At 46.5% G+C, this 18,975-nt stretch overlaps 2 protein-coding genes across 12 annotated transcripts in view; one reads left to right on the top strand and one right to left on the bottom strand.

The window, feature by feature from the left end:
• Window positions 1-1,085: 1,085 nt before the first annotated feature.
• Window positions 1,086-10,087, top strand: LOC133218438 (activator of 90 kDa heat shock protein ATPase homolog 2-like). Its single transcript, XM_061364847.1, has 9 exons — window positions 1,086-1,264; window positions 1,348-1,538; window positions 5,748-5,833; window positions 6,450-6,564; window positions 7,113-7,201; window positions 7,712-7,828; window positions 8,443-8,544; window positions 9,523-9,574; window positions 9,794-10,087. Exons 1-9 carry the CDS (start codon window positions 1,185-1,187, stop codon window positions 9,967-9,969), a joined length of 1,008 nt encoding a protein of 335 aa, XP_061220831.1. The 5' UTR covers window positions 1,086-1,184; the 3' UTR covers window positions 9,970-10,087.
• A 3,152-nt stretch (window positions 10,088-13,239) lies between these two features.
• USP34 (ubiquitin specific peptidase 34) overlaps window positions 13,240-18,975 on the bottom strand; it is a 136,482-nt gene continuing 130,746 nt past the window's right edge. For 10 of the 11 annotated variants that reach the window (XM_061364831.1, XM_061364826.1, XM_061364832.1 and 7 more), the window contains 5 exons: window positions 17,335-17,414; window positions 16,609-16,749; window positions 16,376-16,522; window positions 15,790-15,949; window positions 13,240-15,068 (listed from right to left, as the gene is read on the bottom strand). In XM_061364831.1, coding sequence (XP_061220815.1) covers window positions 14,458-15,068; window positions 15,790-15,949; window positions 16,376-16,522; window positions 16,609-16,749; window positions 17,335-17,414 — 1,139 coding nt within the window. In that variant the 3' untranslated portion in view covers window positions 13,240-14,457. Of the gene's footprint in view, window positions 15,069-15,789; window positions 15,950-16,375; window positions 16,523-16,608; window positions 16,750-17,334; window positions 17,415-18,975 lie in introns of those variants that run through there. The other variant, XR_009727153.1, reaches the window with a different exon arrangement.

Raw genomic sequence — 18,975 nt, 5'->3', positions numbered from 1 at the left:
CAGCTGCTCTGAGCTCTCCTCACAGCCTCTCCTCTCCATAAGACAGTACAAAGTATAAAACATTTGTCTATGTAACGTTACAGTCCCGTTCATAACGCATCACGCTCCAGCACTCACCGCTTTCTGCCTTACCTGTGCTACGGTCTCTTGCAGGATGGCTTCCTGACAGACGGGAACCAGGAGCCAGTTCCTTCCTTAACCCCGCACCCCGCCACGCCTCGCCCTGAGAAAGACCTGAAAGGAGTCAAGTTCTCGGAAGTGGCCATTATTCTGGAGGCAGAGCCTGAAGAGGACGAGCCTGACACGACCGACGGGCTCTGCACCACCGCCAATGCCTGAAGCAGCAAGCTGTTGGCAAGAACACGGGGCCAGTACAGAGTGAAACGAGCCATAGGGATAAGGGGATGCTATCCAGGTTCTCATTCCTTCTGCTGCTCTTGTGGTGCAAGAGATGGACAAGCAACAACCTAAGCCCTAGGGCTGCAGGGTGGCTGTAACACAAGGTGCTCCCTCACCGCGCATTGATTTCAATGGCGAGACAATAAAACCGCTTCTCCCTGCGCTGCCGTGTCCTTACCCGAGGGGGAGCACAGCTCGGGTGCGGGTTCTGCTGCTCCTCTGCACTGACTCCTCCTCAGGGTTAGTTCACACCAAGAACAAGGGATGGGACAAGAGGAACCGGCCTCAAGCTGCACCAGGGCAGGTTTAGATGGAGCTGAGGAACAATTCCTGCCCCAGAGGCATTGGAACAGGCTGCCCAGGGCAGGGCTGCAGGCACCGTCCCTGCAAGTGTTCACACACTGTGGAGACGAGGCCCCAGTGCCATGGGTTAGTGGTGGCCTTGGCACTTGGACCGGACCTCAGCAGTTTTCCCCCCCCCGTTGATCTATGACCGGGACGCTCCCGCCCCGTCCTGCCCCGCCCACCTTCCCCGGGGGGGGGGGGCGGTTCCGGAGCCGCTCCCTGTGCCCGGGTCCCCTCCTTCCCCGCCCGCGTCCGGCGGCGCGGCCCTGCCTCCTCCCCGCTGCCGCCTGAGGCGCGCTGAGGCGCGGGGGGGGTGCAGGGGAAGGGCGGCGCGGCCTCGCCTTCCTCTTCCTCCGGCGCGCGGAGCGGGGGCGGGGAAGGTTCTGGCACCTTCGGTGCGGGCGGCGGGAGCGGTTGTGGCGCGGGGCCGGGGCTGCGCCATGGCCAAGTGGGGCCAGGGGGACCCGCGGTGGATCGTGGAGGAGCGGGCGGACGGCACCAACGTCAACAACTGGCACTGGTGAGGGGCGGCCCCTGAGGAGAGGGGAGGGGAGGGAACGGGACCCAGGGGTTCGCGGTTAACGGCGGCGCTCCCCGGGGCAGGACGGAGCGGGACGCGACCAGCTGGTCCAAGAGCAAGCTGAAGGAGGTGCTGGTGGGGCTGGTGGTGGAGAGCGAGGCCGGGCGCTGCGAGATCAGTGACCTGAAGCACGTGGAAGGCGAAGCGTCCTGCAACAGCCGCAAGGGGAAACTCATCTTCTTCTACGAGTGGAACCTGCGCCTCAGCTGGAGAGGTACGGGGGGGGGGGCACCGCCATTGCCGCGGGTAGGAGGGCAGGGGTTGGGGGCCTGGTGCGGGGTGGCCTGGAGTTGAGCCTGGTGTGGGAGAGATGGCTTTGGGAAGGGAGCTCTGCTTGGGGTTGGGAATGCTGTAGTAAACTGACTCAGGAGATGCGTGGGCCTGAACTCTGCTTGTGTTTAAGTAACGTGAAAACCCCACCTTCTCTTTCTCTGCCCTTCATGTAGTTTGTTTTGTGCTACACCTGTGTTTTAGGGTTGTTTTACCAGCACGGTATTCATAGAGACACGGAAGAGGTTGGAAGGGGCCCTAAAGCTCATCCGGTTCCAGCCCCGGTCCCTGGCAGGGACACCTTCCCCTAGAGCAGGTCGCTCCAGGCCCCGGAGTTCTGCTTTGCAGGAAGTAAATACTTGTGCTGTGCTGGGAGCCGGATTGCTCCTAGCAGCGGCCTTGAGCTGGCCTGGTGCCTGCGGTGTGCGAATGGCAGCTGTGCCGGTGGCAGGAGGGAGATCCGAGGAAGTGTGCTCCTAGAAATCCCGTGTCCTTTACGTGGAGGAGGATGAGTTGCATGAGGAAGCAACATGCAGCAGGAATAAGGAAGCTGCACGTCTTGATTATTGGGGATAAAGGGGCTGTGCTGCATCCCCTTGCTGGAGGTTCATCCTCTGCTGTGCTTGTCCTGTGGCATCTCTGTCTGCAGTCTGACCTGGTAACGTATCTTTTAGTAGTATCAAGGGATTATATTCATGTATGAGATGCCTAAAACCTGCTGGCAGGCTGCGGACCACCTCTTACGTTGCAGCGAAAGGCAGGAAGAGCTGGTAAAAAGAGCCTGCCTGCACAGTAAATTGTAATGGCAAATGACAGCTGTCCCCCCCCAGAATACTGCACTTCTCAGGCCTCAGTTGTTACTGTAGGAGGTGGGAACACCAGGGGCCATACAGCACTACCAGTGCCCCAGAGCAGTTCGGTAGTCTCTGGATCAGTGTTTGAGGTGATGCTGTTGCAGTGGGTGCTTGTGGTTTGCACTTCTCTGTTTCATGGTGCCCTCTCCAATGCAGTTCCTGAAGACTGTTTCCTGTTTGCTTCCAGTTTTCCTGACTGGAACTTTATAATGTTCCTTTGGATGCTGAGGCCAGTGCTCCTGTTGGAACAGATTTGCAGTTGAGGTCTGCTCCCACAGTAACAGGGGCTCCAAGTTCACATTGAGAGTTCTGTTTTAAATGTTACAAGTGTGTTATAACCTACCAACACAGAGTTGTGAGCTGAGCTAAGCATTAGCAGGGAGGAAGGCAAACGTTATCCTCTGGCCTGCAGTTTGTACCAGTGCAGTTTAAATAAGATAAATGAGCTTTTTGATGTTCCATTTGTTTGGGTGGTTGAAGGTTAAGCGTTAAACACTGCTTAGTTTGTTGGGTTTATTTCTGTGAGCAAAGCTTAGAAACTGGCAGAAGGAGTATTTGGTTTGTATTTCTATACAGGTCCTTTCTGCGTTCTTTTTCCTCTGCTTGGTCTTTCTGCTTTTTGGAGTTTAGAGAACTCTGTTTTGATCAGGCACTGTGCTTAGTGCTGTGGTGAGTGGATAAGGTCTTTGGGAGCTCAGTTTAAAGGAGTTTGCTGCTACACAGTGGAATGCTGTAAGAGCAGGGGCTGATGGTTCTCAGTGTTTTCTGCGAGGTCTGAATTAGACATGAGAGTTTAAACTGAACCGGTAAAAACACTAATTGCTGTAATCAGATCCTGCTACAAGTCTTGTGGCATAGCTGGGAGTTCAAGCTATGATTAAGATGTGGGTACATAAGGACAAGCTGGAATCTGCAGGCAGCTTGCAAAGGCTAACGTTGGAAAAACGTTTCCTGCAGCAATTTAGATTCCAGAGCAGCAAGAAAGTGAGGAAGGAAGGGTAATTCATGGCACTAAAGTTGGGCAAAACGGCTCTTCTGCAGTTTGTTTGAAGGTGTAGTGAGGGGTTTTATGGCTTATTCTATGCTGTGGTAGAAACTTGGTGAAAACGTATGTGTCCTGTTAAAACTTGGGTATTCCAGCAGTGGGGTTATGGGTAGGTGTTGCTGAGACATGGGCCTTCACTGTTCATTTTCTGAAGTGCTGAACTGGCAGGACACAAAAGAATGATGTATTCTTAGGTCTGTTACTGGAGTCCTGTGGGCTTCCAGCCAACAATGTGATTGCTTCCTTAATAAATAGGTAAGAGTTTTGCCTACATTGCAGTGATGCTGAAAATGCAGAGCTGTACTCAGGTTCTGCCTGTGCTGCTGTCCAGCACGGTACCATCTGCATTAACCCCTTGGACAAGCAGCCTTCTGAAAGGGAAGAACCCCATCTATTTACTGGCTTAATGAATTTAAAGCTGTTCTGTGGCCTGTGTCATTTGGGATTCTTTATTGTAAGAGTTGTGAAAATTGTTAGTAAAATGAGTTGAGCGGGTGTAAGTCAGGTTTGTGTTTTGTGCCTAAAATCTGCTTCCTGCATGCTTGCACTTCCTTCTCGGGGCGAGTGGCTGGAAAGAAGATTTGCTTTGCTATCTGCAAAGGTAGTGTTGTGTGGTTTTCTCCTGGAGCTGGGAGAAAGCAGCAGAGAGCAAACTGAGATGGATGTGTGTGATTTTCTATATACCAGAAGTGTTTTACTGGTATAATTGGACTAGTTCTCATGGCTTCATACTTGAGCTAACAGGTTCTCCCGGGACACTTGGAGGTGCCCAAGAGAGGTCTTTTAGCTTAGCTTTTCCCTGCATGGATGTGGTTGCCTGTGTCTGGGTTAGCAGACTTTGCATAGTGCCCTGTGCTTCATTGGGTCCCAACTAGGAAGGGATCTTTGCTCCGTGCTCCACTTGGTGTTAGTAACCATCGTGTGCTCTTCATCTTGCCAAGGAGGATCTGAGGGTTTGTTCATGTACTGGACCAGTAGCAGGTCAGGTTATATTCATGCAGAGGTTACCCCTGTGTGGGTTGTTTCAGGCTAGTAATTAAAAACAATGGAAGGAGAGTGATGTTAAGCAGAAGCTGGATCTAAGTAGCTCCTTTGAGGCTGAGAGAATCCAAAGAAGTATTACATCTCCTTCCTGGTAATTCCCCTCCTGCAGTCATGCTTGACACTGGGTTGTTTGTGTGTTTAGAGTTCTGCTGATAGACTGCTAAAGCTTGTGTTTTGACAACTAAGCTGATAAAACAGTGTGCAGATAACTGGATTTGGGGTAGGACTGCATGTTCTGCTGCTGCTTTCTAAAGAGACCTTGACGTGATCTAAACAGTGGATTAATTTAAATAACTACATGCTTTTGCATGGCCAGGGGGAAGAGTCTTGAATATAAGATAAAAATAAAGCATCAGTCCTTAAATTCAGCCTTTTCACTGTCAGGCATGAGGTAAGAAAGGGCAGTGCAGGGTCATACCCCGTATCCATTACCAGTCAGTAAGTGATGGTGGGCCTCTGCCCAGGAGGGTGTGGGAGCAGAGTGTAACTTCTGTTAGAATAGTTTGGGTTGGAAAGGACCTTAAGATCACCCAGTTCCACCCCCCTGCCATGGGCAGGGACACCTCGCTCTAAACCATCTCACCCAAGGCCTCGTCCAGCCTGGCCTTGGAGACAACCCTGGACTTCTTGCAGAGTCTTTCTGGTGTGTGCAGTGATCACAGGCAGTTTGCAGTGAAGCTGTGAGCAGAAGAGCGAGTGTTGTACAAAGCCTCCATTACATACCTGTTGCACATACATGTGTTTTACAGTAACATGCCTGCATGTTGGAAGCTTTTTGGACATTCAGGAAGGAGATAAGAGCATTCTGGGGAGCATCCAAATGAAGGGCAGACATGTTCAGGGAAGAAGTTATTTTTCCCCTACCCCCTTCTAGATACACGTCCTGTGTTGGCAGACACAACACAAGAAGCTGATGTAAGTGTAGAGTATCAGAACAACTGACAGCTGAAGGTGAGAGCAGTGGCAAAACGAGTACCTGTGTGTGTGTAATGATCTGACTGCATCCATACAGGAACGTACAGTCCTGGGAAGAGTTCAGTGTGAAACTTTACTGCTGAGACTGTGGGTTGCTGTTCAGTTCCTGTAAATGGCGTTCCAGGCAGCTTGCTTCCAGTAACGCTTTTGTACCACTGATTGCCAAGCCTAAAAGTCTTGCTACGGGGGAAATAGTTTCTAATAATGCATTTAAGAATTCATTATGTTAATACAGGTACAGTGAAAGAGTCTGGTGAGAAACATAAGGGATCTGTTGAAATTCCTAACCTGTCAGAAGAAAATGAGGTAGATGATACAGAGGTAGGTGTGAAATACTGATATGGCTGTATAGGTTCAGAATTCTTAAATCATTAATGAACACAGAGGCATCATGTTTTGCTTTATCCTGTGATTAAGTGGGATAATGACACTTGGATAGTTTATTTCATGCTTTTGTTTCTTATCCTGAGGCTAATGACTTATGTCTGTTCTCAAATTTACCTGCTAGGAATGTGCACAACTTACTCTGCTAATTATTGCTTGTGACAATGTATTAACCACAAGGTTGAGAAGAACTTTGCTCATTGTAGCCTTAAAACACTCAAACCCTAAGAACTTAAGGACCCTCCTTGTTGGTTGTGTAGCAGCATCGGTACTGTGGCTTCCACAGGTTCCTCAGCCTCGGCTCTGTAGGAGGCAACTCTGCTTATACTTGATGAACTTGCCTAAGCTATTGTGGAGGTGAGATACAACATTTATTTAAGTCTAAACCCAAGAGAATGTGTTTTTAGCAAAGGTAGGATAAGCTGAGAGGATAATGAAGGTGAAGCTGTCCTCTGAATGTAGTAAACAGAGCCAGAATACTTTCTTCTGTTGCCAGAACCCAGCAGGCTCGTGTTCAGACGCCTCTTAGATCTTGGCATTTTTCTGTTTCTAGATAAATGTTAGCAAAAAGAAGGGGGAAGGTGATGTCCTGAAGGAGCTTATGAGAACTGAAGGAACCACGAAAGTCAGAGAGGCCTTGAGAGATTATCTGAAAGCACTTAAAACAGGTAAATCCAACCTTTGTGTTAAGGATGGTTTTATGCAGGCTACTTTCTTGAACAGATTGGTGATACATTGACAGGTCCTTGGGTTTCTATTGGTTTTAATTGCCACCAGCTGAGCTGACAGAAGTTAACCCTACCAGTCAAAACCATTACTGCTGTCAAACGTGGCAGTGTCCAGAAGCTTCTGCAGTGACCCAGCCTGGGTTGTGTTACACACTGCCCACAGCCATCCCTGTCAGCCCCATGGCAAAGCAGTGCCTGACCCTCAGCTTGTTGGTTCTCTGACAGACTGGTCAGAGCGTTGTGGAGATGGTGCACTACTTAATGGGCAGATGGTAGGAATTTGGGGTAGCTTTGGAAAAGCTGTGTTTTTAGGCATCACTGTTAGGCTCTGTTACTAGTATAAAACATAGAGGTGAGGCAAGGAAGCTGGACTGGAGCTGTATGTCCCATTCTGTGCTCCCATTCTAGCAGTCTTTCTTAGGTATCTAAATGGCAGGGTGCTCTTTACATCTCAGTTTCATGCTGAAAAGTGCTTTTCTTTATTCCAGAGTTTACCTTGGGAATGATTCTGCCAACAAAAGCTACTGGTGGTCAGGAGCTGGCCACTGAGCGAAAACTAAGTGGGCACACCATGCAAGTACGTTGGCTTTGTGTGTTAAAGCTTAAGTTTGCCATCAATGGAGCGCCTCCAGCTATTGCTATGGTCACAACTGTGTATTCCTGTGGCTACCTGCAGAAGTGAAAGGCTTGGGGTGGAACTCCCTTCTCACTGCTATGAGCAGGGCCTGCAATGCAGAAAGGACCCATCACGGCTCCTGGGCATGGGCTTGCCAGGGATGGAAGGAATCATAGCATTTATGTGCCCCTCAGGGCTTTGTTCTGTGATGGTTGTGGCTCCAGCAGGGTGAAGCTGGAATCCACCTGCACAGATCCCTTCCCCCAGGCTAAAGTTAGCTTCAGGTGGCTTTAGAGCACATCACACACACTTAATGTAATGTAGTGAATCCTAATTAAGAATACTATCAAGTATAATTGACATGTAGTCACAACACAGTATGTTAAAGAATGCACAGGTACCACCATTCCTGTCATGCCAGACTTGTGTTTGACCCTGCATGCATTGACATGAGTGGTCTTTTCCTTGCAGGATTCTGTTTCACCACAGGATACAGTTGGTGTAAAAATCCCAACAGTGAAGATACTGATGAGAGAAATCTTCAACTCCCCAGCACATGAACTTTACAGCATCTTCACAACTAAGGAAGTAAGTGATGCTTTCAGTGGGCAGTATAACATGGTGTGGATGCTGTTAGAGCTGAAGAGCTGTGTAAGCAATAAATGAGCCTCAAGTGCTCAGTAATGGTGCTGCTGTGATCCAGAGCTTGCAGGTTAATTAGATTAACTGTTGGATGAGATGATGCTGTCCCTTACAGGGTATGAAACAGAAAATTACTCATCATTCAGAAGAGCCTGGGTGGCATCAGAGAACTCTGAACCACAATCCCAGTGCCTCCAGTGGGAAACAGCAGTGGCTCTCAGCAGCTCTCCTGCACCTTCCTGGAGCTGCTGCTAGGTCTCAGTCATTCCCAAACCTAGCAACAGCCAGTCATGTCGATGTATAGCTCTCTGGGTGCTTTGTCCATGCCCCTTGCAGGTGGCTACAGCCTGTATTAGCCTTTATATTTGCCAATACAGTGTTGTCACCTCACTGGGCCCACCACGACTGCTGCATAAAATGAACCATGCAGTTAGTGCTTAATGACTCTTACGTGTATTAGTTAATTTCTTCAGCAGACCTCCCTTCTCTCACCCAGTGTGCATTATGCATCAGTACAGAGGTGCAGAGAGGTGACTTGTGCTGTGTTCTGGTTTTGATAGCTGGTAGAGAAGTTTTCTAAGTGCCCTGCTGTGATTGAAGCCGAGAAAGGAGGCAAACTTCAGATGTTTGATGGCTCTGTCAGCGGTGAATACACAGAACTGGTAAAACGTTCCTGCTTTGCACTTTAAAAATGGGGGGGGGGGGGGCTGGCAGTGGTGCCTTTGAGGTAAAAATCATAGAATCATAGAATAGTTAGGGTTGGAAAGGACCGTAAGATCATCCAGTTCCAACCCCCCTGCCATGGGCAGGGACACCTCACACTAAACCATCTCACCCAAGGCCTTGTCCAACGTGGCTTTCACAGTTGCTGAGCTTGGACTTGGTATCTTACATCTGTATGGATGGCAGGCAGTGAGCATCACTGATAACAGGACTTGGAGAACTGGATTCTTGGTCCAGCCTAGTAAAATCTGTTGCTGACACCAGAAAGGGTCTGGAACACAGACACTGCAGAACCATTAACGCCTGAGCTTGGCTTCAGTAGTGACAGCCCATGAGGGAGGTCAGTTGCAGTCATCAGCCTTTGCAGTTGGATGAGGAACTATTTAGGTGAAACAGTCAAGATCAAAGTAAACTCAATGGCTTAGTGAAAACACTGAGCTGGTTTAGGCCAGCCTCCAGCTGACTGAATGCTGACACTGAAGCGGTGCCTCCCTTTGCACATGAGCTGGTGCAGGCTGTAAATTGTTTTCATGCAGTGCAGCCTAACCTGGACATTCAGGCAGGCCCAGCCGCTTAACAGAAAGTCATGGGCAGGCTCTGGCATGCTTATAGATTTCAGAAACCATGAGAGAGAGAAACCATGCCCAATGCCCATATCAAGGTCTGCAAGAAAAGCAGTGTTAGATGTTTAGTAACTGATGAGCCTGACCTTAACCCATCCAGAAAACAGAACAGTGGAAGGCAGGAAGCAGAGACCTTGATGAAAAGAGTTTATTTACAAACCAACCCCCAATCTCTGTGTTACCTCTTACATAGACCACTGCTCCTCTGGCTTCTCAAGGGAGAATTAGCACTGAGTAGTTGTAATGTGAAGTGTCTCCAACGCTAACGGGGAGAACCTCCTGCTCTTCTTCCAGGTGCCAAGCCAAAGAATTGTCCTCAAGTGGAGGTGTAGAAGCTGGCCCGATGGTGAGTCTTTCTGAGCACCTCTGATAGCACCTACACTTGGCAGGAAAAGAAGGAGCAACCATGACTGGTGCCTGTATTTGGGGACAGCCTCACAACCACAGCTGCTGTGGGCTGTGAAAAGCAGCTTTGCTCCCAGGCAGCAGCAGACAGGAAATTGGCGACAACAGACATGATCCTTTAAAACCCACTCTATTGAAATGTCTTCTTTTCTTCCCCCAGAACATTATGCAGTGGTTGCCTTGAGTTTCAAGGATATGGCTGCTCAAACAGAACTGCAGGTAGAGTGCAAAGGAGTTCCCGACTCCAGTGAAGACAGCACGAGGCAATGTTGGAAGCAGCAGTATTTTGAAGAAATCCATGTTTTGCTCCAGCAGTCCAAAGACACCATGGAATGATGCCAGCGCCATCCTTTTGTCAGGGCATTACTTTTTATACTCTGTTAACATTTGTTTTTGTTTTTTTAAAGAAGTAATTTATTTGTGGGAGGAATAAAGGCCCACATCTGATACTGTATATATTTCAGCATTATTTATGGATTTTTAGGGAATGAGGAGGCACGTAATGCAGACTCTGGCTATAAACAGCTTTACTGGGGGAAACTGCTCTCTCTTCTGCTTGCTTGCAATTAAATCTAAGGTAGTAACGATTCAGCTGCAGTGAAGCACCATCATAGGTAGGTAAGCGACATGAATCAGTAGGAAGCATTTGCTGTTCTTAAATATTCAGTGTATCCAGTGGAAAACCTAAATCCCTCAAGGACACGGGGTTCCCATCAGAGGTGAACTAAAAGGGATTATAAAACTATTTGATACATTAAATCTTGTAAGAAGTGGGAGGGATTTCACTTACAGCATCTTTAAATACTTGTTAAAATGGCTTTAACTGCAGACTGAACTTGTTTCTAACTCTGTAGCCAATTTTAGGGAAAGATCATTACCAATCCACATTCTGGGTGGTACAACAGTTACCACTGGTAAGCTTGCATGCACTTACTTGACCTCAGCGTGAAATTCCCTTTGGAAGAAACCAACAGTAATAACGCTTTCTCTCTGCAATCCTCTGCCCCTTCCCCTCCAATCATTTATGGGCCTCTGCAGTGCTGTAGCTCAGACTGAGGAGAGCAACTGTTTGTTAGAGAAACGTGACAGGAGCAAAGCTGGGCTGTTGAAGGTAAAGAACTGTTACTCTTACGTTGAGGTTAGCAAGGAGAACTTACATGTTTTATAAAAAGTGTATGAATTAAGTACGCAATTTGAAACAAATTGACCACAAAAAGGGCAAAATGCCTTTGGTTGACTCAATAAAAGGTTATTTTACATGCAGTTTGTTTTCTCCATTAACTGATACTGCCAAACTAAATGAGTCTGTGTGGAAGTTAAGTCCTACATACTTCATCTTTACCCTCCACCAACCTAGGGCAGCCTTAACCTCACATCATCCAGGAGCTAATAGAAATGTGCTGCTCTTTCCCACAGGCAAGGTCTTCCCTGGAGTTTGCAGTCAGTTATCATCCCCTTTGCACTTCAGTGAGGTTTGTTGTAGTAAAACAAGTAGATGTACAAACTGGTTACTAAGCGTGGTGGTGCTGGTGTTCCAGGTGTCCAGATGGAGGGTGGAGAACAACCTCTTGAGAAGTGTCCTGGTTTAGCATCTTTCTGCATGCTCAGAATGTAGTAGCCTTTTGTAGTAAACATTTGAGGACAAAGAGCCTACCAGCTGGAATACAGAAATGATTTAGTCTTGGTTGATGGAAGGAACCTTTAAATAGAAAATCCAGGTTTAAGACAGATGAGGCTGAACAGCTTTTTGTGTAATGACCTGTTTGTGACAATTCAGTATCTGAGTGGGCTGTTCCATGTGATTACAAGTGCTCTACAGCCCTTGTACTTCCTCACCAGTTCTCCCTCCTAAGAAAGCCCTTCCTCCATAGGGCCACAAGTGCCCACCCCTCGTGTTTTACAAGTCTCAGTTTTCTTGTGTCCTGCCACAAGCAGGAGCATTCAGCTGCACCAGCTGCTGACTGACTTGCATGTCCAGTGTTGCACCACTCACTTCAGAGGTGGGACCCCAGAGAACTGCAGCAGTGGCTGCTGGGAGGGCCAAGGAGAGAACAGTGAACTGGACAGTAAGAGCTTTAAGAGATGAGGATGTCGGTTAAAGATGGGGCTGTCAAAGACAGGGATAAAAAAGCATCCTGGAATGCAAAGGAATGCAAATCAGAAAATGATTTAAAGAAGAGGAATATTGTGGAAGAAATGGTCACTTAGAGGGCATGGGACACGAGGGACCCACAGGAAGATAAAGCAGCAGGGGCAGACAAGGGTAGGGAAGAGATGAGTAGTGGGGAAGAATATTGCAGGGGGGCAATGGGAAGGTGATGAGGGAGGAGCAGGAAGGACAGTTACACTGCTGGAAGCCTGGCAAAACAATAGAAAAGGTGCCATTAAATTCAGTCAGTTGAGACCTACAGGATAAACAATTACAGCTCACAACATGCTCCATAGCATCTTGTAACGTTTGCTCAGGCTTTCTGAAGAGGCTGCAAAGGAGCTGTTGGCCTAACATAACTGAGATGTGTCTTAACTGGGTAAAGGTGCTTGGCTTAAGGAGCCACCAAATCCTAACACCCCACAACCCTGAGACATCATATGGAACTGTAACTTTCAGGAGTCCTTGTTAATGGAAAATCATTATAAATGGACTTCTGCTGGCATTCCAAATGCCACTAGACACCCGTATTTGTGAGAGAATAATTGACAATGCAATGTAACTACTGACAGCACTGGCAAATGACATGTATGGGTCTGCAGGAGCAAACACAGGCCCAGGTCAGTGACCAGCTGAACATCAAAGTGCTGACGTTCATCTGGGAGCACAGGAGAGCAAGAAGGATGCAGCACTTAAATACTGTTTGTACTTGGCACACTTCACAAAGAGGGGTTGAAATAATGAGAAAGAAACATCACAAAAGACAGAATTCCTTGCTTTCATACCAGAATTACGATGTGATGTCATCCTCTATGTGAAGCTGAAAGCCACCAAAGGGCACTATCCAACAGCGGCCCAAGGATCAGATGCACATTTGTAACAGGAGGAATTAACTGAGGTTACTCACCCAAGGGTCAGAATGGCTGCTCCAGCTCTTGAAGGTGTATCTTGAAGGTATCTTCCTGCACACATCGTAATCCAACCACAAATAGTAGGCTTGGGTGGAAGCTGACAGATTAACTCTGATACTTGCTAGGGAGAGGCTTTGAGTTCTTTCTCTGAAGTTACAATCTATGGAGAAGTTGATCAGAAAACAGCAATAAAATTACTCCTAAAGGGAGTGAAACCATCATTACTTCATGTCTGAATAATAAGGAGACCAACTTAAGCACTCACCAGCATCAACACAGTGTCTAATTGCAGGAGTAAAAGAGCTGGGTAAGGGGAATATAAAGTGTAAACTTTAAAGACAAATTATTGCTTGTAGGTTGAAAATACTGAGAGTAGAGTCAAGGAGAGTAAGAGGAGCCACAAAAGCATCACATAATAGAATCGTGGAGAAGCAAATGATGCTCAACTACATTAAATGGTAGAATGAAGGAATTTGGAAGAAAAAAGGCCCAGATAGATGCATCATGAAGACAATAGAGAAACAAATGAGCTAAGCAACTGGAAAATGAAGCTGAAAATGGAGTTTAATCAGATATTAAAACCAGTATCATTGACAGTCTGAAAAGTCACATAGGAAATAATGGATATTGCTCGGAAATCACAGGAGGAAGAGGGACAGGGAAAGATGATAAAGTCATTCCAGCATTTGAGGGGTGCAGAAGCCATCAAGAAAGCAACAGCCAGAGGGAGCAGGCCCCTGGGCAGCAGGCGGAGGGGAAAAGGAAGCAAATCTATGGATGGTACAGGAATAAAACAGGGCTGACACAGGTCAGAGTTAGGGAAATGAGAAGTTCCACTGGCTTCTGCACCTCTATGTTCCAACATAGCAGTGAGAAAGTCAACAACCACCAGGCCCTCTCGACTGTGTGACTGAACATCCATGCAAAGTAAACCAGAAGAGGCCCAAGCTTTACATCGATTATATACAAGGGATCATCGTTCCTCTCTGCAGCCGTTGCAGTGAGCAAGTTGTCTTTGCAGGGAAATCCAAAGACTGAAGCCACATATTATAAACAAATGAAAAGTCATCACAATCAGTTTAATGAAGTGCACAGAATAGCAATTGATCATGTCAATAAAAATAAAACAATTAATTTTACATCAAGTGTGCTTTATTTCCTCCACAGGTATTCTGTTAAATAAAGCACCATATATATACTGCCAGGCCACAGCTAAAGAGGATTCTTTACAGAATCAAATTTCTTGTGGTTGTTTAGTATACAAGTAAACTTAATTTTTGATAATAAGAACCACAGCGATCTGAGGCAATCTGCCTCTATTATAAGGTACAAAACTGGCACAGAGGACACCATATTATACACAGTAAAAATGCCATAAGTTTAAATTACATCATCCAGGGCCAGGAGGCCCTGTTCTCCCAGACAGCCAATATTAAATGAAAGCCACTACAGTGAACTCTTAATTACATAAAACATACCCATTATCTGATTGCCCTTTAAGAAAGTGTACGGTAGATGCAAAAGAAAACAGAAAATCAAATGGAAACAAAAGAAAAACCAACCCAAATCTTGAGTTCTGCCTGACCAAGAAGGAAGCATAATAAATCTATCTTGCCATTCAAGCAGAGAGCACTGGACAAACTGAAGCACAAAACCAGAAATAAGCAAAACTTATACAAACAGCGTTTTTTGGGGGTGGAGGGGAAGGAAGGAAGGAAGGAGAGAAAAATAAAAGACTTAAAAGCAGACATGCTCCATCTAATGTCAAGAAGCAGCTTGGTTTCCTTTTCCAGATATCCTTGTGACCACGTGAATCGTAGACTCAATGGTCCTACACAGGATGTCTAAAATGTCATGCTGCGGCATGTGACTGAAGAGTCCTCTGGAATGGCCACAGCTGATTGATAAACTAGATTCGGGGTCCTGGGATGGTAAGGCTTGGCCATCACAGCCTCTCAGATCTGCGAGGTCGGATAAAACCGCTGAAATCGACGTGGAGGGAAACTCCGAGTCCTCCTCGGCCCCAATGGGATCCTTGGGAGTCTGCAGGTCTTTAAACTCTTTGCACTCTTCAAATTTACCGTTCCCTGCCTGCTCGTCCACGTGCTGCGGCCGCGTCGCTAACATGATGTCTTCGGAAAACGAAGATGGAACTTCCATTCTGTACTCCTTGACAGAACTGTTCTCGGGGGAAGGAGGATCCTGCTCGGTGCCAGGGTCGATGATGGAAGAGTCCCGTGTCTCGTTATCCGAAGTGCTCGTCGGGGTCAAGGCCTCCCGGGGTTCAGTTTTAATGTCACTGATACAGCTATCTACAGTGTGCTCCTCGTCGCTGCTCACCCGCCGCCTCTTCACAGGGGTAGCTCCTTCATCATCTGCAAGGAACAGGGAAACTCGCTTAGGGAAATGACATGGAACTGTTGGAGCAAGTCCAGAGGAGGCCATGAGGATGCTCAGGGACTGGAGCACCTCCTGTATGGAGACAGGCTGAGAAAGTTGGGGCTGTTCAGCCTGGAGAAGAGAAGGCTGTGTGGAGACCTCAGAGCAGCTTCCAGTATCTGAAGGGGGCCTATAGGAATGCTGGGGAGGGACTCTTCATTAGGGACTGTAGTGATAGGACAAGGGGTAATGGGTTAAAACTGAAACAGGGGAAGTTTAGATTGGATCTAAGGAAGAAGTTCTTTCCTGTGAGGGTGGTGAGGCACTGGAATGGGTTGCCCAGGGAGGTTGTGAATGCTCCATCCCTGGCAGTGTTCAAGGCCAGGTTGGACAGAGCCTTGGGTGCCATGGTTTAGTGTGAGGTGTCCCTGCCCATGGCAGTGGGTTGGAACTGGATGATCTTAAGGTCCTTTCCAACCCAAACCATTCTATGGCTCTATGTTTTTCATGCGATACATACACCCAAATGTATTACATTTTTAGGCATGGAATTGCCTAGAATTTTAGCTCCATAATAAAATAATACTTCTTGTGTAGCACTGGGCATTGAAGCCAAGAAATGGCCCAATCCTCTGTGGTGAGACAACAATGTGCACATTAATCTTGTGGAAGTTTGTAAAACCTTAGTGGGAGTGGCATTTATAAGAGAAAGCAAACCTTTAGTTTTTCTTTCTTTGGCTTCTTGCTCTTGTAGTGAGTTCCTCTGTTGCTGACAAGTTCTACATTTGCTTAAAAGCTCTTGTAAGGTTGGAATCAGGGCTGAGTTGAGCTGTTTGGGAGTGTGCACCGAAAGCAGCAAGGCAAGTGCTCGGAGGTCCTAAAAATACAGAAGCAAACTGATTTCACCAGCCTTATTTCAAACTCCTGTTTGATTAATCCTACACAGAGATCTGTGCAACGAGCAGAGGCTTCATGTTCTGAACATCCACAAGATCAAGTTCTAAATATACTTACACTACTGACATTTCCCACTCATTACTAATGTGCTGACTCTAACGTAGATCTGTTCTAAGTAGACAACAGTGTGCTGCTTAATGTAGGATGAAATCTGTTGCTGGGTTAGAATGTTTCTACCATTAACTACCTTGTTGGCAGGGGTCACATTTCCCACCAGACAGGTGAGGGGAACAACAGCCCCCTCTTTGATTAGAGCTTGGCACATAGCACCGAGGAGTTTCCAAGGGCAAATATGCTGCTGTCTCCTAATCCATGCCAATGCTTGAAGGGCTTAGAAATGACTTACCCCATTTAAAGTAGAGCTTGCTTTGGAAATTTCAACTCTCTGGTTGCTGAAGTCAGATTCTAGGCTTTGATACTGATTAATTAGGTTTGTAATTAGAGTGTTGATTAAGTTGGCACAGTTTGCTTCAGAAAACACCTGCCCCTGGACCTGTGAAAAGGATGTATGTTGTTTAAACAGCAACAAACACTGGAATGCATTCCTTGAAATAGGAATGACTGCTAAAAGCCACGTACCTTGAGAAGGAAGTGGGTCAGGAAGGTGTACACAATGTTGTTGTTAAGAAAGGTCCTTTCATCCATCAGAATGCATTTTATATACTCTGCAAAAACGGGGTCTTCACAGAGGAGCTTCACACAGTTCTTGGACATTGGGGACTGGTGAAGAGACAGAGAGGAGATGGCAAAGTCATCCCTGGAGGTACAGCACTGCGGTATTGGACTGCTCTTACTGATAACTGTATTTCAGGTCAATCAGGTACCAGAAAGTGGTACGAGTTAATTACTGTCAACTACTATTTCACATTCTCCTTTATGACATTTGTTCTGTGGGAATGCCAGTTTATCGCAGTCAGTATGTATCTGAAGGGCCAACGTCTCCTCATCTGTGAGCCAACATGCACTGGGCACACAGTGATGTCCAAACTTGGAGATCTCCCAGTTTTTATTTCATCAGATCAGTGTTTAAACTACATAAAAAGCTGGGAGCTCACCGAGGCAGGATGCAGCAGCTTTTGTGCACTGCACAGACCACCACATAACCAACGTTACAGGTTGTATTTACTTGATTTATCAGGTTTTATCACATGACAGAAAGCATCAGCAGAGGTATTTTCTATTCAAAATACTGCTAGTCGGAATGATTAAACAATACCCACTAGTTACAGGTTGATCTCTGTCTCCCATTCATTGTATTCTGCCTGTGTTTCCATCCCGTTAGCTCTCAAACTCACTGACTCTTACCTGAGTCTGACAAAGCTCAGTCCAAAGCTTGGGGAATAGCGCAAGGTGAAGTGGCAAACCTTCATATGCAACTAGCACACCTGCAATTTCAGGAGAAAATAAGATAGCCTGTGAGAATTCACTTGGACATACTCACCTCTTGGTAGCAGCAGTACCAAGGCACCGTATCATTTCATAACACCACGTTCTAAGCAGGTTTTACAATCAGAAAGACCCAGTGTGTATGTGTATGTGAAGTTTTTATAGGGCATTTAATAAGTATAGGTATCCATTATCCTATGAAATGTAAAAAGCTGAAGAGCTGGCTTTAGTTCTGGGTTTGTCATCAGGTTATTACTGCCTCACAATTTCACCTGGTCAGTACAGAACTTAAAGGTTTTAAATGGTAGGGGGTTGTAACTGGGTGAGCTTAAGGTCCTTTCTAACTCGAACCATTCTATGATTCTGTTCTATGATTCTAATAGCTTTCTTTTTAAAACAGCATGTAAAAGGGCAATCTTTACTAGCCCTATTACCACTGTTATCTTTATCATTAACACTTCCTACATAGGAAGTATTATCTTTATCATTAACTCTTCCTACATAGAAAGTATTAATAATGCTAGAGTGACAACCAGAAGAGCGTGACAAACAATGAGCAGATGGATGGTTCAGGGGATCAAAAGAACATTGCTACTATCACTGCTCTTTGGGCAAGATTAATTTTGTCTAGAAGTGGTATTTAATCATAGTCAACAGCTTCTACAGGCAGAGTAAACAAAAGCAGCAGGTATTTGCAGGAAGTGGTTCATTCTCCTTTAGCTATTTAAACATCAGAAGACTGAGTTTCTCTTGGAAGCAATCCCCATCTCTCCACACAGATCAGAGGAAGACCTGGCTATACAGCTACCTTTTAGACAACTGAAGTGAGATGATCCCAGTGTCTCTGTCCCTGTAGTAACTGTTTGTGTAGCACTGGGGTCTGTGCCCCTGCACTTACCACGCTGGGTAACTTAGCTCATCCTGGGTCTGCGGTGGAAGGAATTTAAACCCCCCATACTATCCCATTGGAGTAACACATGGATGTAACGGGGCAGGATGTGGTGCTGCAGAGCCAGCTGAATGGCTGGAGTCATCACATAAAGCCACAAACACCTTGTTCACACCCCAAAAACAGGTTTACATTGCGACACGAGGAAACCCAAATACTGGTGGTCTCGACTGGCAGAGCTGAAACAAGTATTGGGTACAAACTACAGGACTGAATGGTTGTAACTGTAACTGAATGCTGTGATGGTTCAAAAAACTACGGGGTAAAATCAACCCAGGTTGGTATGAACAGAACTAGCATTGTCTGGATGATCACATACATCCCTCTGGGTAGGCTGCAAATAAGTGCCATTAATTGCTTGTCACTGTTGAGGATTCAGGATCTGATCCAAAGCCATTTAAACTGCCAACCAAAAAATAATGTGGCTTCAGTGAGCCCTGTATTAACCTCTAAATGTGGAAGGAGACTGAATTCTCACTGGTTGCCTCAGCTCCAGACACTAAATACATCATACACACCAAGCCACACTATTTGTGGGTACAAAATAATGTCCAGAACAATACAGATTCTGAACATAAAACGTAGTGGAGAAGTGCTCACAGTTATCACAG

The sequence above is a fragment of the Neopsephotus bourkii genome, unplaced genomic scaffold (genome assembly GCF_033783945.1).
Source record: "Neopsephotus bourkii isolate Nb327-2 ecotype Australia unplaced genomic scaffold, CSIRO-AGI_Nbou_v1 NB_1250, whole genome shotgun sequence".
Classification (NCBI taxonomy): domain Eukaryota; kingdom Metazoa; phylum Chordata; class Aves; order Psittaciformes; family Psittacidae; genus Neopsephotus; species Neopsephotus bourkii.
The sequence above is the reverse complement of the archived record's forward strand: the minus strand, read 5'-3'. Positions and strand labels throughout refer to the sequence as shown.